The following is an 18,273-nucleotide window of genomic DNA, read 5'->3' on the forward strand; positions in this document are numbered from 1 at the left end:
AACAATAAATTTATCTTTACTCAATTTTTGAAGACAAGAAGGGAACTTTATCTCTGCATTCTCACCTCAATGGCTAATATAGCACATTTAATAATACTTGTTGACTACAATAATTAAAGCTCTTACAAACCACTACATAAAAATATTACTGTTAATTACTGAATTACTGAAAAGAAAAATACATGCTGGTACCTTAGTTTTCTTGCATCTTTAAAATAAACACTCCACAAATCTGTAAGAATTATAAAAGTCTTGAGGCTTAACGTAGGATTTTTCAAATATTTGCATAATTTATGCTACACTGCCATGCACAAATATATCAAACAAAAAAAGACAGGAAGTTACTCATAAAAGTTGGTAAAAGAATTTTATTATTACGTGGCTTAGGTAGGTGTTTGCATTCTACTAACAGAAAAGCATTTTCCACACCTTATTCAACCTAACAAATTATATATTTGTGATTTTATCTACATTGCTGCAGTATTACACTATTGAAAACCTTCCTTTCAAATGTACTTTGGTGCAATTATACAGTAGATATCTCTGCCTTCAGAAAATAAAAATATTCTCAATCTAAACTCAAAATGGAATAAAGACATCAATACCAAGTTTGTGCACCACTTGGTAAAAGATTGCAATAAAAATCAAAAGAGTATGCTGCTTAACATATAAAGAAGACGAGACATCTGCCACAGTTTCAGTCAAACCTTTGTAGGAATGATTTAACATCTGGGTTTACTTTTACTGCAGTTTTCACATATGATAGGTGGAATTGTACCACAAAGAATAGTCTCATTTGCACAAGAGACTCAAATATCGGACTCTAGCACAGGAAATGTCTCTTGGGGCTTAGTAATATACAAACTGATAGAAAAGAAAATTGCCTTAAGAAAAATTTCACAATTGACTAAACATCTGAAACATTTTTATCACAGCTTTCATATATTAAAAAAGTTTCCTCCAGAGATGAAGCTTATTGATGAAATAAAACCTAGTCACTATCATCTGACCCATGTTCTGAGCCTCTATCTGAGGCCTCATTGTTGGATCCCTCTGGTTCCGATTCATTTCCAGAGCCTTGGCCAGAACCCTCATTATCAGATCCTCTCTCCGATTCGTGATCTGATTCGGCACTTGGAGAAGCTGGGCGAGAGTCATTCTCAGAAACTCCTGAGCGGCTTCTCCCTGACTGCACAGATTCATTGTCAGACTGCTCAGAACCGGAGGGCCTTCTCTTTCTGGATGGCTGGTCACTGTCTGAGTCCTGATCTGACCGCTGTCTTCGTGGCCTCCGGGGACTGCCGGTCTCGCTGCCAGACTTGTTCTGGTTCTCATCGGAATCACTCTCTGATGAGGCATGTTTCTGTCGTTGTTCGTCCTCATCTGAGTCACTGTTGCTGTTGCTGTTCCTGGGATGTCTGGCAAAGATGATCATTGGTTAGAAGCTGAGGATTCTGGCTAACTGGGGCTTTGATGAGCAGACAATGTGCTTTTAAAACAGAAGGGCATTTAATATTCTATTTCTTGGCCTAAATAGTGGTTACACAGGTATCATTTTGGGATACTTGTTTTGTGTACTATTCTGTAAATGTGACATATTTCACAACTCTAAAAGGTTTAAAAAGGAAAAAAAGATAAGGCACTTTAGCTATAAGTCAAAATATAAACAGGGATGGTGACTCACTGGGCACTTTTCATCAGAATGAAGTATTTCCCAATTTCGTATATAAAATTATGAAAAGGAAGGGATACCTTTGTTTATCTTTGTACACAAATTAATAGCAACAAAGGTGAAATCCAGGATCTCAACTGGCTTAAAGACTTTGAAGAATTAACCCTTTTCCAAAGGCAGAAAAGGGTTTCAAAGGACATTTCCCTGTCCTATTGCCATCGGTGCTAACAGGTACCTGAAGAGTGAGGTCATTATTCCTGTCCTAAGATTTGCTACTGCACTAGGTCCCATCTTCCATGACAAGACTTGCTCAAGATAGGGAACTGAGGCTAAAGGGGCCCTTTGGTTTATTTGCCTTTGCTCCCAAGCTCTCCCCTCTACTTGTCAGTTGATATGTGAAAGAAAAGGGGAAGTCATGCTTATGCTTAGAATGGTGGCAGCACCCTCAGAGTCTTGGCTTCCTGGAGGCTCTGAGGAAAAATTATTCCCTTAACCACTGTGACCGCTCCTTTGGAGCAGACACACTTCTCCGGCACATTCCTTAGTTTTGGTTTTCATGACAGATATTCCAATAAAGGAATACTGAATCCCACAGAGTTCGGTCTAGGAATGGTGAGGGAGGTGAAATATATTACTCTCTTTCTGTATACATATTAAAGACCTGTGGGTCTTCCCTGGGATCCAATTCACTCCATTCCATCTTGCCAAATAAGCAAACACACTTTATGATGGTCAGGACAAAGCTTAACTGATGCAAGTGGCTCAAACAAACTTGGCCTTGACCTCAGGTACAGATTTGGAAGCAGCTCAGCCTCTCACAATGGACCTTTCTGCCAACACATTTAATAGTGCTCAGTCTTTGAAAACCACATATTTCATTACATTGATCATGCATGTCTCTAAACAGACCTGGGTAACACTATGGGGACAAGGGCTCAACAGTGCTTTACAGAAAAACAATCCAGATGTGTCAGCCGGTGCCTTCAGAGAAAAAGGGAACTGCAAATCTTTTTTGTTTTTGTTTATTTTGTTTTTATAAAATTTCTGTAGTGATGGAGTCTCACTGTGCTGCCCAGGCTAGTCTCAAACTTCTGGCCTCAAGTGATCCTCCTGCTTCAGCCTCCCAAAGTGCTGGGATTATAGGCGTGAGCCACCTCACCTGGCCAGAACTGCAAATCTGGTTCTTTATAGATTACCTCCCTATGAGTCCAATCCCCACCAGAAGCCTTAGCCTCCTCAACATGCTAACCTATGCCTCAGGAATCCCAATTCTTCTAAGACTCAACTCAAACACCCTTTCTTTTAGAAAAAAACATCTCTTTCAACTCCTACCACCACCCAAACTCAAGACTAGGTATGGTTCCTGGATAACAATAATGCAAATTTACATGATAACATTAATCCAACTATAATGTGGGCTTTTAAAAAAAATTTTTTTTGACAAGAGACTCATTCTGTCGCCCAGACTGGGGTGCAGTGGTGCCATCTCAGCTCACTTCAACCTCTGCCTCCTGGTTTCAAGCGATTCTTGTCCCTCAGCCTCCCTAGTAGCTGGGATTACAGGCACACACCACCATGCCCAGTTAATTTTTGTATTTTTAGTAGGGATGGGGTTTCGCCATGTTAGCCAGGCTGGTCTCAAACTCCTGGCCTCAAGTGATCTGCCCACGTTGGCCTCTCGAAGTGCTGGGATTACAGGTGTGAGCCACTGCGCCCAGCCTACAACATGGTTTTGGTTTATCTGTTCTTCTCCACTGCCTCTGAAGCAGAAATTCCTTGGAGAATTTATGGGCCTATCTTTTCTCTCTGTATTCCCAGCACTTATACTATCTCACACACTGGACGTTCAGATGCCTGTTGAATGAATGAATGAAAACGATGGCTACAGAAGAACACAGCTTAGTACAGTATTAAGAGGCCTGGTTGAGAAACCCAAATGGGGGACAACTTGAGCTTGAGGAGCAAGTTTAGCACAAATAAAATCAAGTATTGCTTCACTGGGTGGGCCATGAACTAAAGGAGAGTCTTGTGGAAGGAGTCTAGGATAAGTCCTCCACGGAGCAGGTACTGTTGACTTACCACCGCACAACAGGGGAGGAAACAGTCAAGAAATAGCCTCTCTCAACACAGAGAAACCCCATCTCTACTAAAAATACAAAATTAGCTGGGCATGGTGGCACATGCCTGTAATCCCAGCTACTTGGGAGACTGAGGCAGGAGAATCGCTTGAACCCAGAAGGTGGAGGTTGCGGTGAGCCAAGATTGCCATTGCACTCCAGCCTGGGCAACAAGACCGAAACTCCGTCTCAAAAATAAATAAATAAATAAAATAATAAATAATAATAAAAAGAAATAGCCTATCTCCATATGACCAGGACCTGGCTATCTGTAATACTTTTAGTGTGTCAACAGTAGGGCAGCAAAATGATACATTTCATTTAGAAGGATGTCATCTAGGAAATTTCAGCTAACATCCATGAAGAAATGAGACTTCAAAAAAGGTTTTCTTATTTGAGAGAAAAGATGTAGCAGGACAAAATGACAGGTTAAAGTTTCTTCCAGCTCTCAGATTCTAAGAAGCTGGGGAGAAGACATTTCAGCACAGCAACACTCCCAGTTATCTATTTCCTCCAATTTTCAAGTCTGTCCCCAACCCTCTTGTTATTTATAAATAAAAAGAAAGAAAAGTATATTTTTCCTAGTACAGACAGGCTGATTAGTAATCACTTTTGATTTATCTACATCATGATCATGAAGAATTTACAAAGAGAAAATATCCTACCCTTCATCAGCAATTTTAAGTTTATCCTCATCTGAAGAGTCATCACTTGATGAAATTATGGCTTTGGATTTTATTTTTCCCTTCATTGATGGAGGCAGACGTTCTGGCTTGGGCTAAAGAATGTTAAACATAATAGATTAGTCAAGACTCTTACATTAGGCCATCTTGTTAAATTGGGTTTGCATTACAATGATACAATCAAACAGCCACTGATGAACTTTGAAAACAAGCATTTGTGCTTGAGAAAGTTGCAAGGAAAGAATGTATTCTAGTGTACTGCAATCTTTCACGTCTACTAGGGGACAGAAAAACACAGTACTATAAACTTACAGCCTTTTTCTTCTCTGCTCTTGGTGGACGTCGTTTTTTCGGTTTGGGGCCATTTTCTGTTTCATCATCATCAGATCCTTCTTCTCCCTTCGGATGTCTTAAATAGTGAACAACAAGAGAGAGTTTGTCAAGAGCCTACCTATAAAGTTCCAGACTACTTTGACATTAAATTATTGTTCATTCTGAATCCTCTTCTATATGGGTGCTGTCCTCAATCATATTGTACACTCCTCAAGGGCAGGGGACATAACTTACTCTTGCTGCACGTGGCTCAGAAATCTGTAAAAACTATGTATTTATGCAATGTCTGCTGATTAGTCACTGCTGAGCTCTCATTAATTTGCATTTGAATCTTGCACTTGGTGGAGTGATAGAGAAGATGAGAAAAGACCCAGGCTCCAGATTTCAACATCTTTCCCCTCCTCTTCCTTCTTTCTCAACTATTGATCCAGGCCTGCTACTAATATCCTCACCACAGCTTCAATTCCACAAGTCTGTGTCTTAATGTATTAGCAGGTTCTTTCCCAAATATAGTCGGCCAAGGGTTGGGAAGGGCAATCTAGGTAAGATAACTGAATGGAGGTTCCTGGACAGGATAGCACAACAAGAGAGGGACAAAGTAACTTAGGAGGCACCTCCGCATGAGAAATGGGTAGGGCATCCTTGATCTTAACAGCAGAGAACACTGGGTGGTTTTAAAGGCGCTTTCACACACATTCACATCTTATGCATTGAGCAAAAACCATGAGGTAGGCATTGCTGTTACCAACGACAGAGAGGAAACTGAGGCTTAGTGATTTTTCCAAGATTGCACATGCAGTTAGTGTGGACACAATCCAGGTCTTATTCTAAATCACATGTTTTCCAATAAATATTTAGAGACACAAGAAAGGCAATTATGACTAACTTGTAGCTCTTAGAAGGAAAGCTGTGGAGATGTATGGAAATCCCAGGTACTCAGTGGATTTTTGTACTGGGTCTATCTTAGGATTAAAGTAGGAAGTGGGGGCACAAAAAGCTTCACTGTTTGGATCAAGTGTTCATAAATTCTAAACATCAAAAGATTCAGAAGGTAAAAGGTCTTTCACCACTTTTATGAGGTTACTTAAAACACATTAATGATGACATTACCTTCTCCTCTTTTTCTTCTTTCTCTCACCACCCTCCTCATCTTCACCTTCTTGTTCACTGCCACTACCCTTTCTTCTCTTCTTCTTTTTGGATATAGGTAGGTCATCATCAGTGTCATCATTGACAAATTCATCAAACTCTCCTCCCTTCTTAGAACGCTAAAATCCAAACAAGACTACAGTCAGTTATTTCCTGGTTGGTGGAATGTGGTTAGAATGCTAAGGTACAGAAAGGGGCCATATCCTATCAGTCATTTGACAATGAAGGATTTTTTTTTTTTTTTTTGAGATGAAGTCTCACTCTTTTGCCCAGGCGGGAGTGCAGTGGGGCAATCTTGGCTCACTGCAACCTCTGCCTCTTGGGTTCAAGTGATTCTCGTGCCTCAGCCTCCTGAGTAGCTGGGACTACAGGCATGCATCACTATACCTGGCTAATTTCTGTACTTTTTAGTAGAGACATGGACCATGTTGGCCAAGCTGGTCTCAAACTCCTGACCTCAAGTGATGTGCCCACCTCAGTCTCCCAAAGTGCTAGGATTACAGGCATGAGCCACTGTGCCCGGCCCAAATGAAGGATCTTTTACTAAGCCACGTGGAAGAGGTTCTTGGCTAGGCCCATATTTTAAAGACTTCTAATTGAGACAAAAGTCTCAACTGGTTAAAACTTTGCAAAAATCAACTATTTAAAAAGATAACTAAAAGGTAAAATATACTTAGCTAACCTTGGAATGCATTGCTAAATACTGGATACCATTTAAATCATTCTCCGTGTTGGAAGACTGTCTCTTAACAAAAGAGGAAGTCAAAACTAGTACGTACAGAAGGAATTTAACCAATTATCCTCATTTCTCAAAGCCAAAAGACAGAAAATGAGGTCACTCGTGCTAGTAGGAATTATCTTACCCGTCCACCACCACCACCTCTTTTCTTCTCTTTTGTTGCTTCAGTCTCACCAGTAAACATAAGAATATTTTTGGTCTTCTCCACATACTGGGCCCGCTGTTCCAAAAGTTTCTTTTGCTCTTCTTTTTCTCTGAGACGTTTCTCTTCCTATGAGGAAAAATGATAGAAAAGAAACCCCACTGAAAATTTTCTTATGATGAAAAATTAATGGCTACCATCCTAAGCAGAGGATTTTTTTCTTTTTCTTTTGAGATGGAGTCTCACTCTGTTGCCTAGACTGGAGTACAGTGGTGCAATCTCGGCTTACTACAACCTTGGCCTCCCAGGTTCAAGTGATTCTCCTGCCTCAGCTCCCCGAGTAGCTGGGATTACAGGTGCATGCCACCACTCCTGGCTAATTTTTGTATTTTTAGTAGAGACGGAGTTTCACCATGTTGGCCAGGCTGGTCTTGAACTCCTGACCTCAAGTGATCCCGCCTTCCACCCATCTCATCCTCCCAAAGTGCTGGGATTAGAGGCGTCAGCCACCACGCCTGGCAGAGGACTTTTTTTTTTAAACATATAAAGTGTATGCATGCACACAATTCATTAATTTCAGTATAACTGGAAAATACAAGATACCTGTTCTTTAAGAAGTTTCTGCCTTAACAGCTCCTTTTCTTGCTCTTGCTTGGCCCGCAACTCCCGCTCTTCTTCATCTTGTTTGCGTGCCCGGGCCACGTGGTACTGGGCCTGGCTCAGTAAGTCAGAACACTGCCTAGAACATTTCAGGTTTAGAGAAACATGAATGTAACTACTATATTAAAAAACTTAGCACATCTATTTTCCTTATACAAATTAAAAAATCTGAAGCAGGACCATTAGCTGATCTATGTGAAGTCTTTAAAAAATATTTTTTAAAGAGACTTAGACTCCCACACAATAATAATGGGAGACTTTAACACCCCACTGTCAACATTAGACAGATCAACGAGACAGAAAGTTAACAAGGATACCCAGGAATTGAACTCAGCTCTGCACCAAGCGGACCTAATAGACATCTACAGAACTCTCCACCCCAAATCAACAGAATATACATTTTTTTCAGCACCACACCACACCTATTCCAAAATTGACCACATACTTGGAAGTAAAGCTCTCCTTAGCAAATGTAAAAGAACAGAAATTATAACAAACTGTCTCTCAGACCACAGTGCAGTCAAACTAGAACTCAGGATTAAGAAACTCACTCAAAACCACTCAACTACATGGAAACTGAACAACCTGCTCCTGAATGACTACTGGGTACATAACGAAATGAAGGCAGAAATAAAGATGTTCTTTGAAACCAGTGAGAACAAAGACACAACGTACCAGAATCTCTGGGACACATTCAAAGCAGTGTGTAGAGGGAAATTTATAGCACTAAATGCCCACAAGAGAAAGCAGGAAAGATCCAAAATTGACACCCTAACATCACAATTAAAAGAACTAGAAAAGCAAGAGCAAACACATTCAAAAGCTAGCAGAAGGCAAGAAATAACTAAAATCAGAGCAGAACTGAAGGAAATAGAGACCCAAAAAACCCTTCAAAAAATTAATGAATCCAGGAGCTGGTTTTTTGAAAGGATCAACAAAATTGATAGACCGCTAGCAAGACTAATAAAGAAGAAAAGAGAGAAGAACCAAATAGACGCAATAAAAAATGATAAAGGGGATATCACCACTGATCCCACAGAAATACAAACTACCATCAGAGAATACTACAAACACCTCTACGCAAATAAACTAGAAGATCTAGAAGAAATGGATAAATTCCTCGACACATACACCCTCCCAAAACTAAACCAGGAAGAAGCTGAATCTCTGAATAGACCAATAACAGGCTCTGAAATTGTGGCAATAATCAATAGCTTACCAACCAAAAAGAGTCCAGGACCAGATGGATTCACAGCCAAATTCTACCAGAGGTACGAGGAGGAACTGGTACCATTCCTTCTGAAACTATTCCAATCAATAGAAAAAGAGGGAATCCTCCCTAACTCATTTTATGAGGCCAGCATCATTCTGATACCAAAGCCGGGCAGAGACACAACCAAAAAAGAAAATTTTAGACCAATATCCTTGATGAACATTGATGCAAAAATCCTCAATAAAATACTGGCAAACAGAATCCAGCAGCACATCAAAAAGCTTATCCACCATGATCAAGTGGGCCTCATACCTGGGATGCAAGGCTGGTTCAATATACGCAAATCAATAAATGTAATCCAGCATATAAACAGAACCAAAGACAAAAACCACATGATTATCTCAATAGATGCAGAAAAGGCCTTTGACGAAATTCAACAACCCTTCATGCTAAAAACTCTCAATAAATTAGGTATTGATGGGACGTATCTCAAAATAATAAGAGCTATCTATGACAAACCCACAGCCAATATCATACTGAATGGGCAAAAACTGGAAGCATTCCCTTTGAAAACTGGCATAAGACAGGGATGCCCTCTCTCACCACTCCTATTCAACCTAGTGTTGGAAGTTCTGGCCAGGGCAATTAGGCAGGAGAAGGAAATCAAGGGTATTCAATTAGGAAAAGAGGAAGTCAAATTGTCCCTGTTTGCAGATGACATGATTGTATATCTAGAAAACCCCATTGTCTCAGCCCAAAATCTCCTTAAGCTGATAAGCAACTTCAGCAAAGTCTCAGGATACAAAATCAATGTACAAAAATCACAAGCATTCTTATACACCAATAACAGACAAACAGAGAGCCAAATCATGAGTGAACTCCCATTCACAATTGCTTCAAAGAGAATAAAATACCTAGGAATCCAACTTACAAGAGAGGTGAAGGACCTCTTCAAGGAGAACTACAAACCACTGCTCAATGAAATAAAAGAGGATACAAACAAATGGAAGAACATTTCATGCTCATGGGTAGGAAGAATCAATATCGTGAAAATGGCCATACTGCCCAAGGTAATTTATAGATTCAATGCCATCCCCATCAAGCTACCAGTGACTTTCTTCACAGAATTGGAAAAAACTACTTTAAAGTTCATATGGAGCCAAAAAAGAGCCCACATTGCCAAGTCAATCCTAAGCCAAAAGAACAAAGCCAGAGGCATCACACTACCTGACTTCAAACTATACTACAAGGCTACAGTAACCAAAACAGCATGGTACTGGTACCAAAACAGAGTATAGATCAATGGAACAGAACAGAGCCCTCAGAAATAATGCCGCATATCTACAACTATCTGATCTTTGCCAAACCTGAGAAAAACAAGCAATGGGGAAAGGATTCCCTATTTAATAAATGGTGCTGGGAAAACTGGCTAGACATATGTAGAAAGCTGAAACTGGATCCCTTCCTTACACCTTATACAAAAATTAATTCAAGATGGATTAAAGACTTAAACGTTAGACCTAAAACCATAAAAACCCTAGAAGAAAACCTAGGCATTACCATTCAGGACATAGGCATGGACAAGGACTTCATGTCTAAAACACCAAAAGCAATGGCAACAAAAGCCAAAATTGACAAATGGGATCTAATTAAACTAAAGAGCTTCTGCACAGCAAAAGAAACTACCATCAGAGTGAACAGGCAACCTACAAAATGGGAGAAAATTTTGGCAACCTACTCATCTGACAAAGGGCTAATATCCAGAATCTACAATGAACTCAAACAAATTTACAAGAAAAAAAACAATCCCATCAAAAAGTGGGCGAAGGACATGAACAGACACTTCTCAAAAGAAGACATTTATGTAGCCAAAAAACACATGAAAAAACGCTCACCATCACTGGCCATCAGAGAAATGCAAATCAAAACCACAATGAGATACCATCTCACACCAGTTAGAATGGCAATCATTAAAAAGTCAGGAAACAACAGGTGCTGGAGAGGATGTGGAGAAATACGAACACTTTTACACTGTTGGTGGAACTGTAAACTAGTTCAACCATTGTGGAAGTCAGTGTGGCGATTCCTCAGGGATCTAGAACTAGAAATACCATTTGACCCAGCCATCCCATTACTGGGTATATACCCAAAGGACTATAAATCATGCTGCTATAAAGACACATGCACACGTATGTTTATTGCAGCACTATTCACAATAGCAAAGACTTGGAACCAACCCAAATGTCCAACAATGATAGACTGGATTAAGAAAAGGTGGCACATATACACCACGGAATACTATGCAGCCATAAAAAATGATGAGTTCATGTCCTTTGTAGGGACATGGATGAAATTGGAAATCATCATTCTCAGTAAACTATCGCAAGGACAAAAAACCAAACACCGCGTGTTCTCACTCATAGGTGGGAATTGAACAATGAGAACACATGGACACAGGAAGGGGAACATCACACTCTGGGGGCTGTTGTGAGGTGGGGGGAGGGGGGAGGGATAGCATTAGGAGATATACCTAATGCTAAATGACGATTTAGTGGGTGCAGCACACCAGCATGGCACATGTATACATATGTAACTAACCTGCACAGTGTGCACATGTACCCTAAAACTTAAAGTATAATAATAATAAAATAAAATTTAAAAGAAATGTTTTTTTTCTTCCTTTTTTGTTTCAGAGACAGAGTTTTGTTCTTGTTGCCTAGGTTAGAGTACAGTGGTGCCATCTCGGCTCACCGCAACCTCCGCCTCTGGGTTCAAGCGATTCTCCTGCCTCAGCCTCCCGAGTAGCTGGGATCACAGGTGTGCACCACAATACCTGGCTAATTTTGTATTTTTAGTAGAGACGGAGTTTCTCCATGTTGATCAGGCTGCTCTCGAACTCCTGACCTCAGCTGATCCGCCCACCTCGGCCTCCCAAAGTGCCGGGATTACAGGTGTGAGCCACTGCGCCCAGCCAAAAAAAATTTTTTTTGTTTTGCATTACACTTCCCATACTATACCAATATATGGAGTCTTAATTAGCAAAATTAACTTAGTTTATCATAAGCCAATACTGCCAACTATGTTAAGTTTCCAAACTATAAATGTCCTCTCAAAGCACAGCTAAAAAGATTTTCAACATTATCTTTACATATAACTCAGAGTCATGAATTTTATCTTGACTAGGCTGACATAGCTGACATAGCTGACATAAGTAAAATAGAAAAGTATTTTCCCCCACAACTCAAGTACTTGTACTAAGGCAATTTTGTCCAGTTCCCTGAAAGGAAAAAGCCCTGGCAAAGATTAGAGTCTCCCCAAGAGAAGTATGAAAGACTGACCTGTGGAAGGTCAGGAACCTCTGTTCCCTACTATGGCACTTTCCCAGCCCATGCAAATATCACTGCCTCACCCAAAGTCACCTTCCATAAATAGTAACATTACCTGGCTTCTGTAGCAGCAAGGGCCAAATCAAATCTCATTTTATCTCCCACTTTACTCAAATAACTGAAGTATCTAAACGAAACAAGAAAATACTTCACTTTAAGAAAAAGAGATTCTAATGAAATAAAGCCCTTAAAAAATTTAATCTGTGCTACAAAGTCTGAGAAAAGGTTTGCATATTGACTGATTTACACAAATTTATGCCACTCATTACATTTAATAGACACGTTCATCAAGATGGTCTAAGTTATATTTAATATTATCAGTAAAATCACAAATAACCACAAATCAATTCAAGCAACGAGTATTTACTAAACATGAAATTTACTAAATATGTCAGGATGGAGGTTACGGGGCTCAGGCCATGAAAGCACTTATAATTTATCAGGCAAGGCAAGAATTGTTAAACAAGAATAAAAATAAAGTTGGACAAAACCTGAAGAGACGACAGGTTTTAATTTCACCACACACTGACTATATGGCTATATATAAATACTATATGGCTAAATAAATTTTGAGCTGAACTCAATAAAACTATTAAGCATTATTTAAGAGGTAAAACCTTAATCCTAGTTCAATGAAAATCAACATACCATGAAAAGACACATTGGTGTAAAATGGAAAACCAACATAAGTGTCTAAAAAATTTCACATGTGTAAAATGCTGGGTCACATTACTGTCAGATTAATAAAAAATCTATGGCAAGTTTGCAAAGCTAGCCAGTCAGTTCCAGAGGTCAAGCTACAAGATCCAAATCTGGCAGGATCCTGACTATAGTTTGGCACCACCTGGTGGCAGTTGCTATCTGCTTTGGCTTAACTATTGCTGGAATGATTCTAATAGACCACCTTTAGAAGGAAGTGATTTTCAGCAGCTTGAGACAAATGGCTTTAAACAAAGCATTTCAGACAAAATCGGGAGAGTTCAAGATGGTATGGTCATAGACCAAACAAAGCATTTCACAGGTTGTTTCTACAAAATCTTTACCTATGTGCAAGCTCCAGTTCTTTCACAGCATTAAGTACTTCCTTCAGATTACTTTTTTCATCTTTCAGGACAGAGGTAGCTAATCTTTGCAGGACCAAGGCCACATTAAACATAAGAACTGTATCACTGGGTGCCACATGTCTAGCCTGTGAATAAAAAATAAATATTTCATATGTTCAAATGACATGAAAAGGATTTTAGACAGCAGAGTATTATTAAGTAGTAGGTATGTGAACATGCATCACAAAGAATTAAAAAATACAATGTTTACTGAGAATGATGATTTCCAATTTCATCCATGTCCCTACAAAGAACATGAACTCATCATTTTTTATGGCTGCATAGTATTCCATGGTGTATATGTGCCACCTTTTCTTAATCCAGTCTATCATTGTTGGACATGTGGGTTGGTTCCAAGTCTTTGCTATTGTGAATAGTGCTGCAATAAATATATGTGTGCATGTGTCTTTATAGCAGCATGATTTATAGTCCTTTGGGTATATACCCAGTAATGGGATGGCTGGGTCAAATGGTATTTCTAGTTCTAGATCCCTGAGGAATCGCCACACTGACTTCCACAATGGTTGAACTAGTTTACAGTTCCACCAACAGTGTAAAAGTGTTCGTATTTCTCCACATCCTCTCCAGCATCTGTTGTTTCCTGACTTTTTAATGATTGCCATTCTAACTGGTGTGAGATGGTATCTCATTGTGGTTTTGATTTGCATTTCTCTGATGGCCAGTGATGGTGAGCATTTTTTCAAAAAAAAAGAAAAAGACTCTAGAAAAAAGCAGGTGGAGTAATTGCTGTGAGTTAATTTGGCTTCAGCTTCCATGAATGTTATAAGGGCCCATATGAGGAAGGAGTGCTGCCATGACACAAGGCCCGAATTGAACGATGAGAACACAGGGACACAGGAAGGGGAACATCACACTCTGGAGATGGTTGTGGGGTGGGGGGAGGGGGGAGGGATAGCATTAGGAGATATACCTAATGCTAAATGACGAGTTAATGGGTGCAGCACACCAGCATGGCACATGTATACATATGTAACTAACCTGCACATTGTGCACATGTACCCTAAAACTTAAAGTATAATAATAATAAAAAAGAGTCTTTTTCTGAAAAAAAATACAATGTAGCACAGAAATGGATGGGAATAATCTCTCTCCCTTTTACCTTCAGCAAAGTCTGTTTGCATTCCTGTAACTTGCCACACTTGAAGAGGGCCCGGGCCAAATAGAGTACAACTTCAGTGTTTTGGTGCTTATAGAACTTTCGGAGGCAGTTTTCATACTACAAAAAAAGAAAAAAGTTAATTAAAACACAACAAAGAATAAATGACATTTTCATTTTGTAGCAAAATGGCATTGCAATTTTAAAGCTCTGTAAAAAGGTGTTTTACCCTTTGAATGGTTAATTTCAGAGGATAATTTGGGGAATGATTTTTGACATTCATCAGGATACATTTTCATAACATAAAAAATCTGACCATTAGAAAAACTAGATGCTTGAAATGGTTTCTTTCCATTTGAAATTTGGACCAACACTGAAAGAAAGGGTAAACAGATTGGAAAGCCTTTTTCATATTTTTAGCAATACTATCTAGAATCAGCTGATTGACCACTGATTAGAAGTCATACACCGTTGTCCTTTGGGTTTTACCATCTATACCTTTCTTAACGATGGGCAGAACCTACTGGCAGTGAGCATGAGGAGTCCTACAGTTCTGGTTGTTAACTTCTTGGTAAAACCAATACAATACTAGTGTTAATTGTGACATGAACATAGCACTTTTTGACCATGGAATACCTCTTGTCATAGGTAAGACGTTTTTCATGAAAAATGGTTAAGACAATTTTTTCCTGAATATCCCTAGTAGTTAATTTGCATTTATAAATGGCAACATTATCATTCAGCAGATCAGGAAGGCCAACCTCACAAAACACAAACTCTGAAGCTACCATATGCAATCTGGGTTCTGTGAGTTTCTGTGATTATTGACTTTCCAATACTCTGAATATTGATAATAACCCACCCATTTTAGAAAAAGGTAAACCACTTCTCAGAGCCTGGACTGCTCTTTTCGTCTACTTTTTGTAAGCTTTTCCTTTCTGACCATAATATATCCCATAGAGCCGAAGATCCTTTTTACTTTTTAATTTTATGGATGCTGAGTATGACTTTTATTTCGAGCTCAAGCACTCAACAAATGTAAGCATAAAAAAATTCTACAGTCATTAAATCTTATCGCTGTTTTGTTTTCTTTTTTCTTTTTTTTTCCCTGAGACAGAGTCTTGCTTTGTCGCCCAGGCTAGAGTGCAGTGGCGGGATCTTGGCTTACTGCAACCTCTGCCTCCCAGGTTCAAGCAGTGCTCCTGTTTCAGCTTCTTGAGTAGCTGGGATTACAGGCACGTGCTACCATACCCAGCTAATTTTTGTATTTTTAGTAGAGACAGGGTTTCACCATGTTGGCCAGGCTGGTCTCGAACTCCTGACCTCGTGATCCATCCGCCTCGGCAGCCTCAGCCTCCCAAACTGCTGGGATTACAGGTGTAAGCCACCATGCCTGGCCTGTTTTCTTTTAAATAAGTCATTTAACCTTTCTAAAACTCACAGTTCAGTTTCAGAAACTGAATATACAAATGAATATTAAATCCTATTACTTACTGGGTATTACTAATATGCTAGGCATGCTAGTGCCAAGTAGTTTTCATACTGGATCCTCACAAAATTCTATGAAGTTAAGGTACAATTATCTCCATTTTATAGATAGGAGAACTGGCTCAGAAAGGATGTCCTTTGCCTGAGGCATGTAATTAGTGGTGGAACCAGGACTCACATCTCTGTCTGGATACCAAAGCCTGACCTTAGCATTATATAATTATAAATCTCTAAATAGACACAGTATCACAAGAGATAGCATGCAGCTCCATGACAGGGCCAGAATGGCTAAGAAAACATCTGCTTAACAATGAACAAGATATAAAAATATCTTGAAAGAGAAGCTATTACCATCTGAACGGCGCTGATGTACTGCTTTTGCTCCACATAGATGTGTGCTAAGTTCAACCACACATCACTAATATCTGCTGTTGCTTCTCTTACTTGGGCAAATACATCACGAGCTTCACGAAAATATCCTTTGTGGGCCAAAACAGCTCCTAAAGATATAAAAAGGTTCACACTTAAGAATTTTCTAATTGGAGTCAGAAAAACAACTAAAAATTCTATTTTAAAACAACTACATTGATCATATTTTAAGAAAAATTCTGATTTACAAACATTCCTCTGAAAGTATTCATTTAAAACAAATTGTTATGGGTACTCAAGTTTTATAATCACCTATGCCATTGGCAGCATACAGATTCTTTGCATCATTTCTGAGTACTTGTTTGTAGATGGCCAGAGCACGATCTTGATGACGCTTTTCCTATAGAAATAAGTGCTCTTAAAAAAGATTCAAACAAGAATATACAGTATCAGTTTTGTTTAAAAGGACAAAAAGAGATTACCTTTTCTCGATCTCGGGTGGGCTGATGTAAAGTTTGGAGCCACACGTTGCCAAGGGCTAGCATAGAATAGGTGTCACTCTGTGTGGATGGCTGTTTTAATATCCTCTCAAACTTCTTCTGTCCAGGACCCCATTCTTGTTTTGCCAAATGAAGATTGCCAATCAAAGACCAAGCATCTGGATGATCCTGAAACATACATATATGAAGAAGGAAAATCTGCAGTTTAGTTTGAGAGAGATCAATCATCTTCCCACAATAGCTGATTACTGAAGAGGTTTACAAGCTATATTATAACAGTGGTTTTCTTTCTTTTCTTTTCTTTTTTTTTTTTTTTTGCATGGCAATCCAAATTTATTGAACTACTAATGCTAAGTTATACAAAATTGCACCACTTTAATTAATGCTTTCAGTTTACATTTGGCCACCTCAAAGTAGTTGTAACATTAGGTTGGTCAATTTAAATACTGTGGCTCCCTGTTGGATGGACACACAATCTTTACATCCAAACATAAATGCATACAAAGCAACAAGGCACTGTTAAATAAAACAGCAATAGTTACTGCAAATTAGGCCTTGTGACCAATTACATATGATTAAAATTACTTCCCCACATTCACATCCACAGTACTTGTCTACCATTTAAAATCTCAACCAAAACCTTATACATGTGGAACCATCACTAACAGGCAAAAATACTAAACTATATTTTGTATTGCAAATACACTTATGCATGAGCAAGCATGGGATTCACAGTGAGAATCTACAGCTGCAGAAGCCTGAAAATGATTTACAAAAATTGTTAAATCATTAAAAAATTGTTTGAAAATATACACTTCTTGTTGTAGACCCCCACGAGTGGTTTTCAAACTGAGTTGATACCCATTAGTGAGTTGTAAAATCAATTTAGTTAGTATTTAGTTATCTGCATAGTAAATGCAACAGAATGGAATAAAGTAAAAATATCAGTGTATCGCCCATTGGCCAAAGCAAATAATGATTTGTGAAACTTTCATTTCAGTTGTTTGTCTATATATACATTTGTGTGTACTAGGCTATGATGTGAAATCTATTTCTTTTTGTGGGCCATCAAAACATTTAGATGACCTCTATGGTTCCACACAAAATCCTAAGATACTATGCTATAAAGTTCTCTCATATGGTACTAACTAAACTGAAAGTGAAGTAAACTAGTGAGAGTAAAAAACACAGGAGCCAGGTCACATTTGTTGAAGTGGAGTGAAGGGATGGGATGGGGGAAGGGAAGAAGGAACAAGGAAGACAATAGTAAAGATTTACATTAAAAAAATGGTCCCTATTTACAACATGATTAATAATGCAACCTAGTACATTTTTAGTATCTAACAAGTAAATGAAAACAAAACAAAACAAAAAATGACAAAACCAGAAAGATGTAGCCATTAAAAGGAAAAACTGATTTATGGGGAAGGAAAAGTGAAAATAATTATTTCTCAAACCTGAGAGTTAATATTACCAACCTGATTAATCTGAAGAGCTTCCTTAAACCAATCTGAAGCCTCATAAAAGTTTCCTTTATCTCTAGCCATGGCTCCTAGGCGCAAATAGCCTGAAAACATATTTAAAAGTTTTTATATCCCAAAT

At 38.8% G+C, this 18,273-nt stretch overlaps 1 protein-coding gene across 1 annotated transcript in view; it reads right to left on the bottom strand.

The window, feature by feature from the left end:
- Nucleotides 1–348: 348 nt before the first annotated feature.
- The window catches only part of CTR9 (CTR9 homolog, Paf1/RNA polymerase II complex component), a 33,329-nt gene continuing 15,404 nt past the window's right edge, over nt 349–18,273 (bottom strand). Inside the window, exons 13-25 of the mRNA XM_054440104.2 lie at nt 18,150–18,238; nt 16,654–16,839; nt 16,484–16,571; nt 16,154–16,302; nt 14,318–14,434; nt 13,138–13,283; nt 12,150–12,221; nt 7,439–7,574; nt 6,818–6,964; nt 5,916–6,073; nt 4,785–4,881; nt 4,455–4,567; nt 349–1,418 (exon numbers count right to left, since the gene is read on the bottom strand). Of these exons, the coding sequence (XP_054296079.1) occupies nt 992–1,418; nt 4,455–4,567; nt 4,785–4,881; nt 5,916–6,073; nt 6,818–6,964; nt 7,439–7,574; nt 12,150–12,221; nt 13,138–13,283; nt 14,318–14,434; nt 16,154–16,302; nt 16,484–16,571; nt 16,654–16,839; nt 18,150–18,238 (1,925 nt within the window). The 3' untranslated portion in view covers nt 349–991. The remainder of the gene's footprint in view (nt 1,419–4,454; nt 4,568–4,784; nt 4,882–5,915; nt 6,074–6,817; nt 6,965–7,438; nt 7,575–12,149; nt 12,222–13,137; nt 13,284–14,317; nt 14,435–16,153; nt 16,303–16,483; nt 16,572–16,653; nt 16,840–18,149; nt 18,239–18,273) is intronic.

Source organism: Pongo pygmaeus, chromosome 9, assembly GCF_028885625.2.
Source record: "Pongo pygmaeus isolate AG05252 chromosome 9, NHGRI_mPonPyg2-v2.0_pri, whole genome shotgun sequence".
In the NCBI taxonomy this organism is placed as follows: Eukaryota; Metazoa; Chordata; class Mammalia; order Primates; family Hominidae; genus Pongo; species Pongo pygmaeus.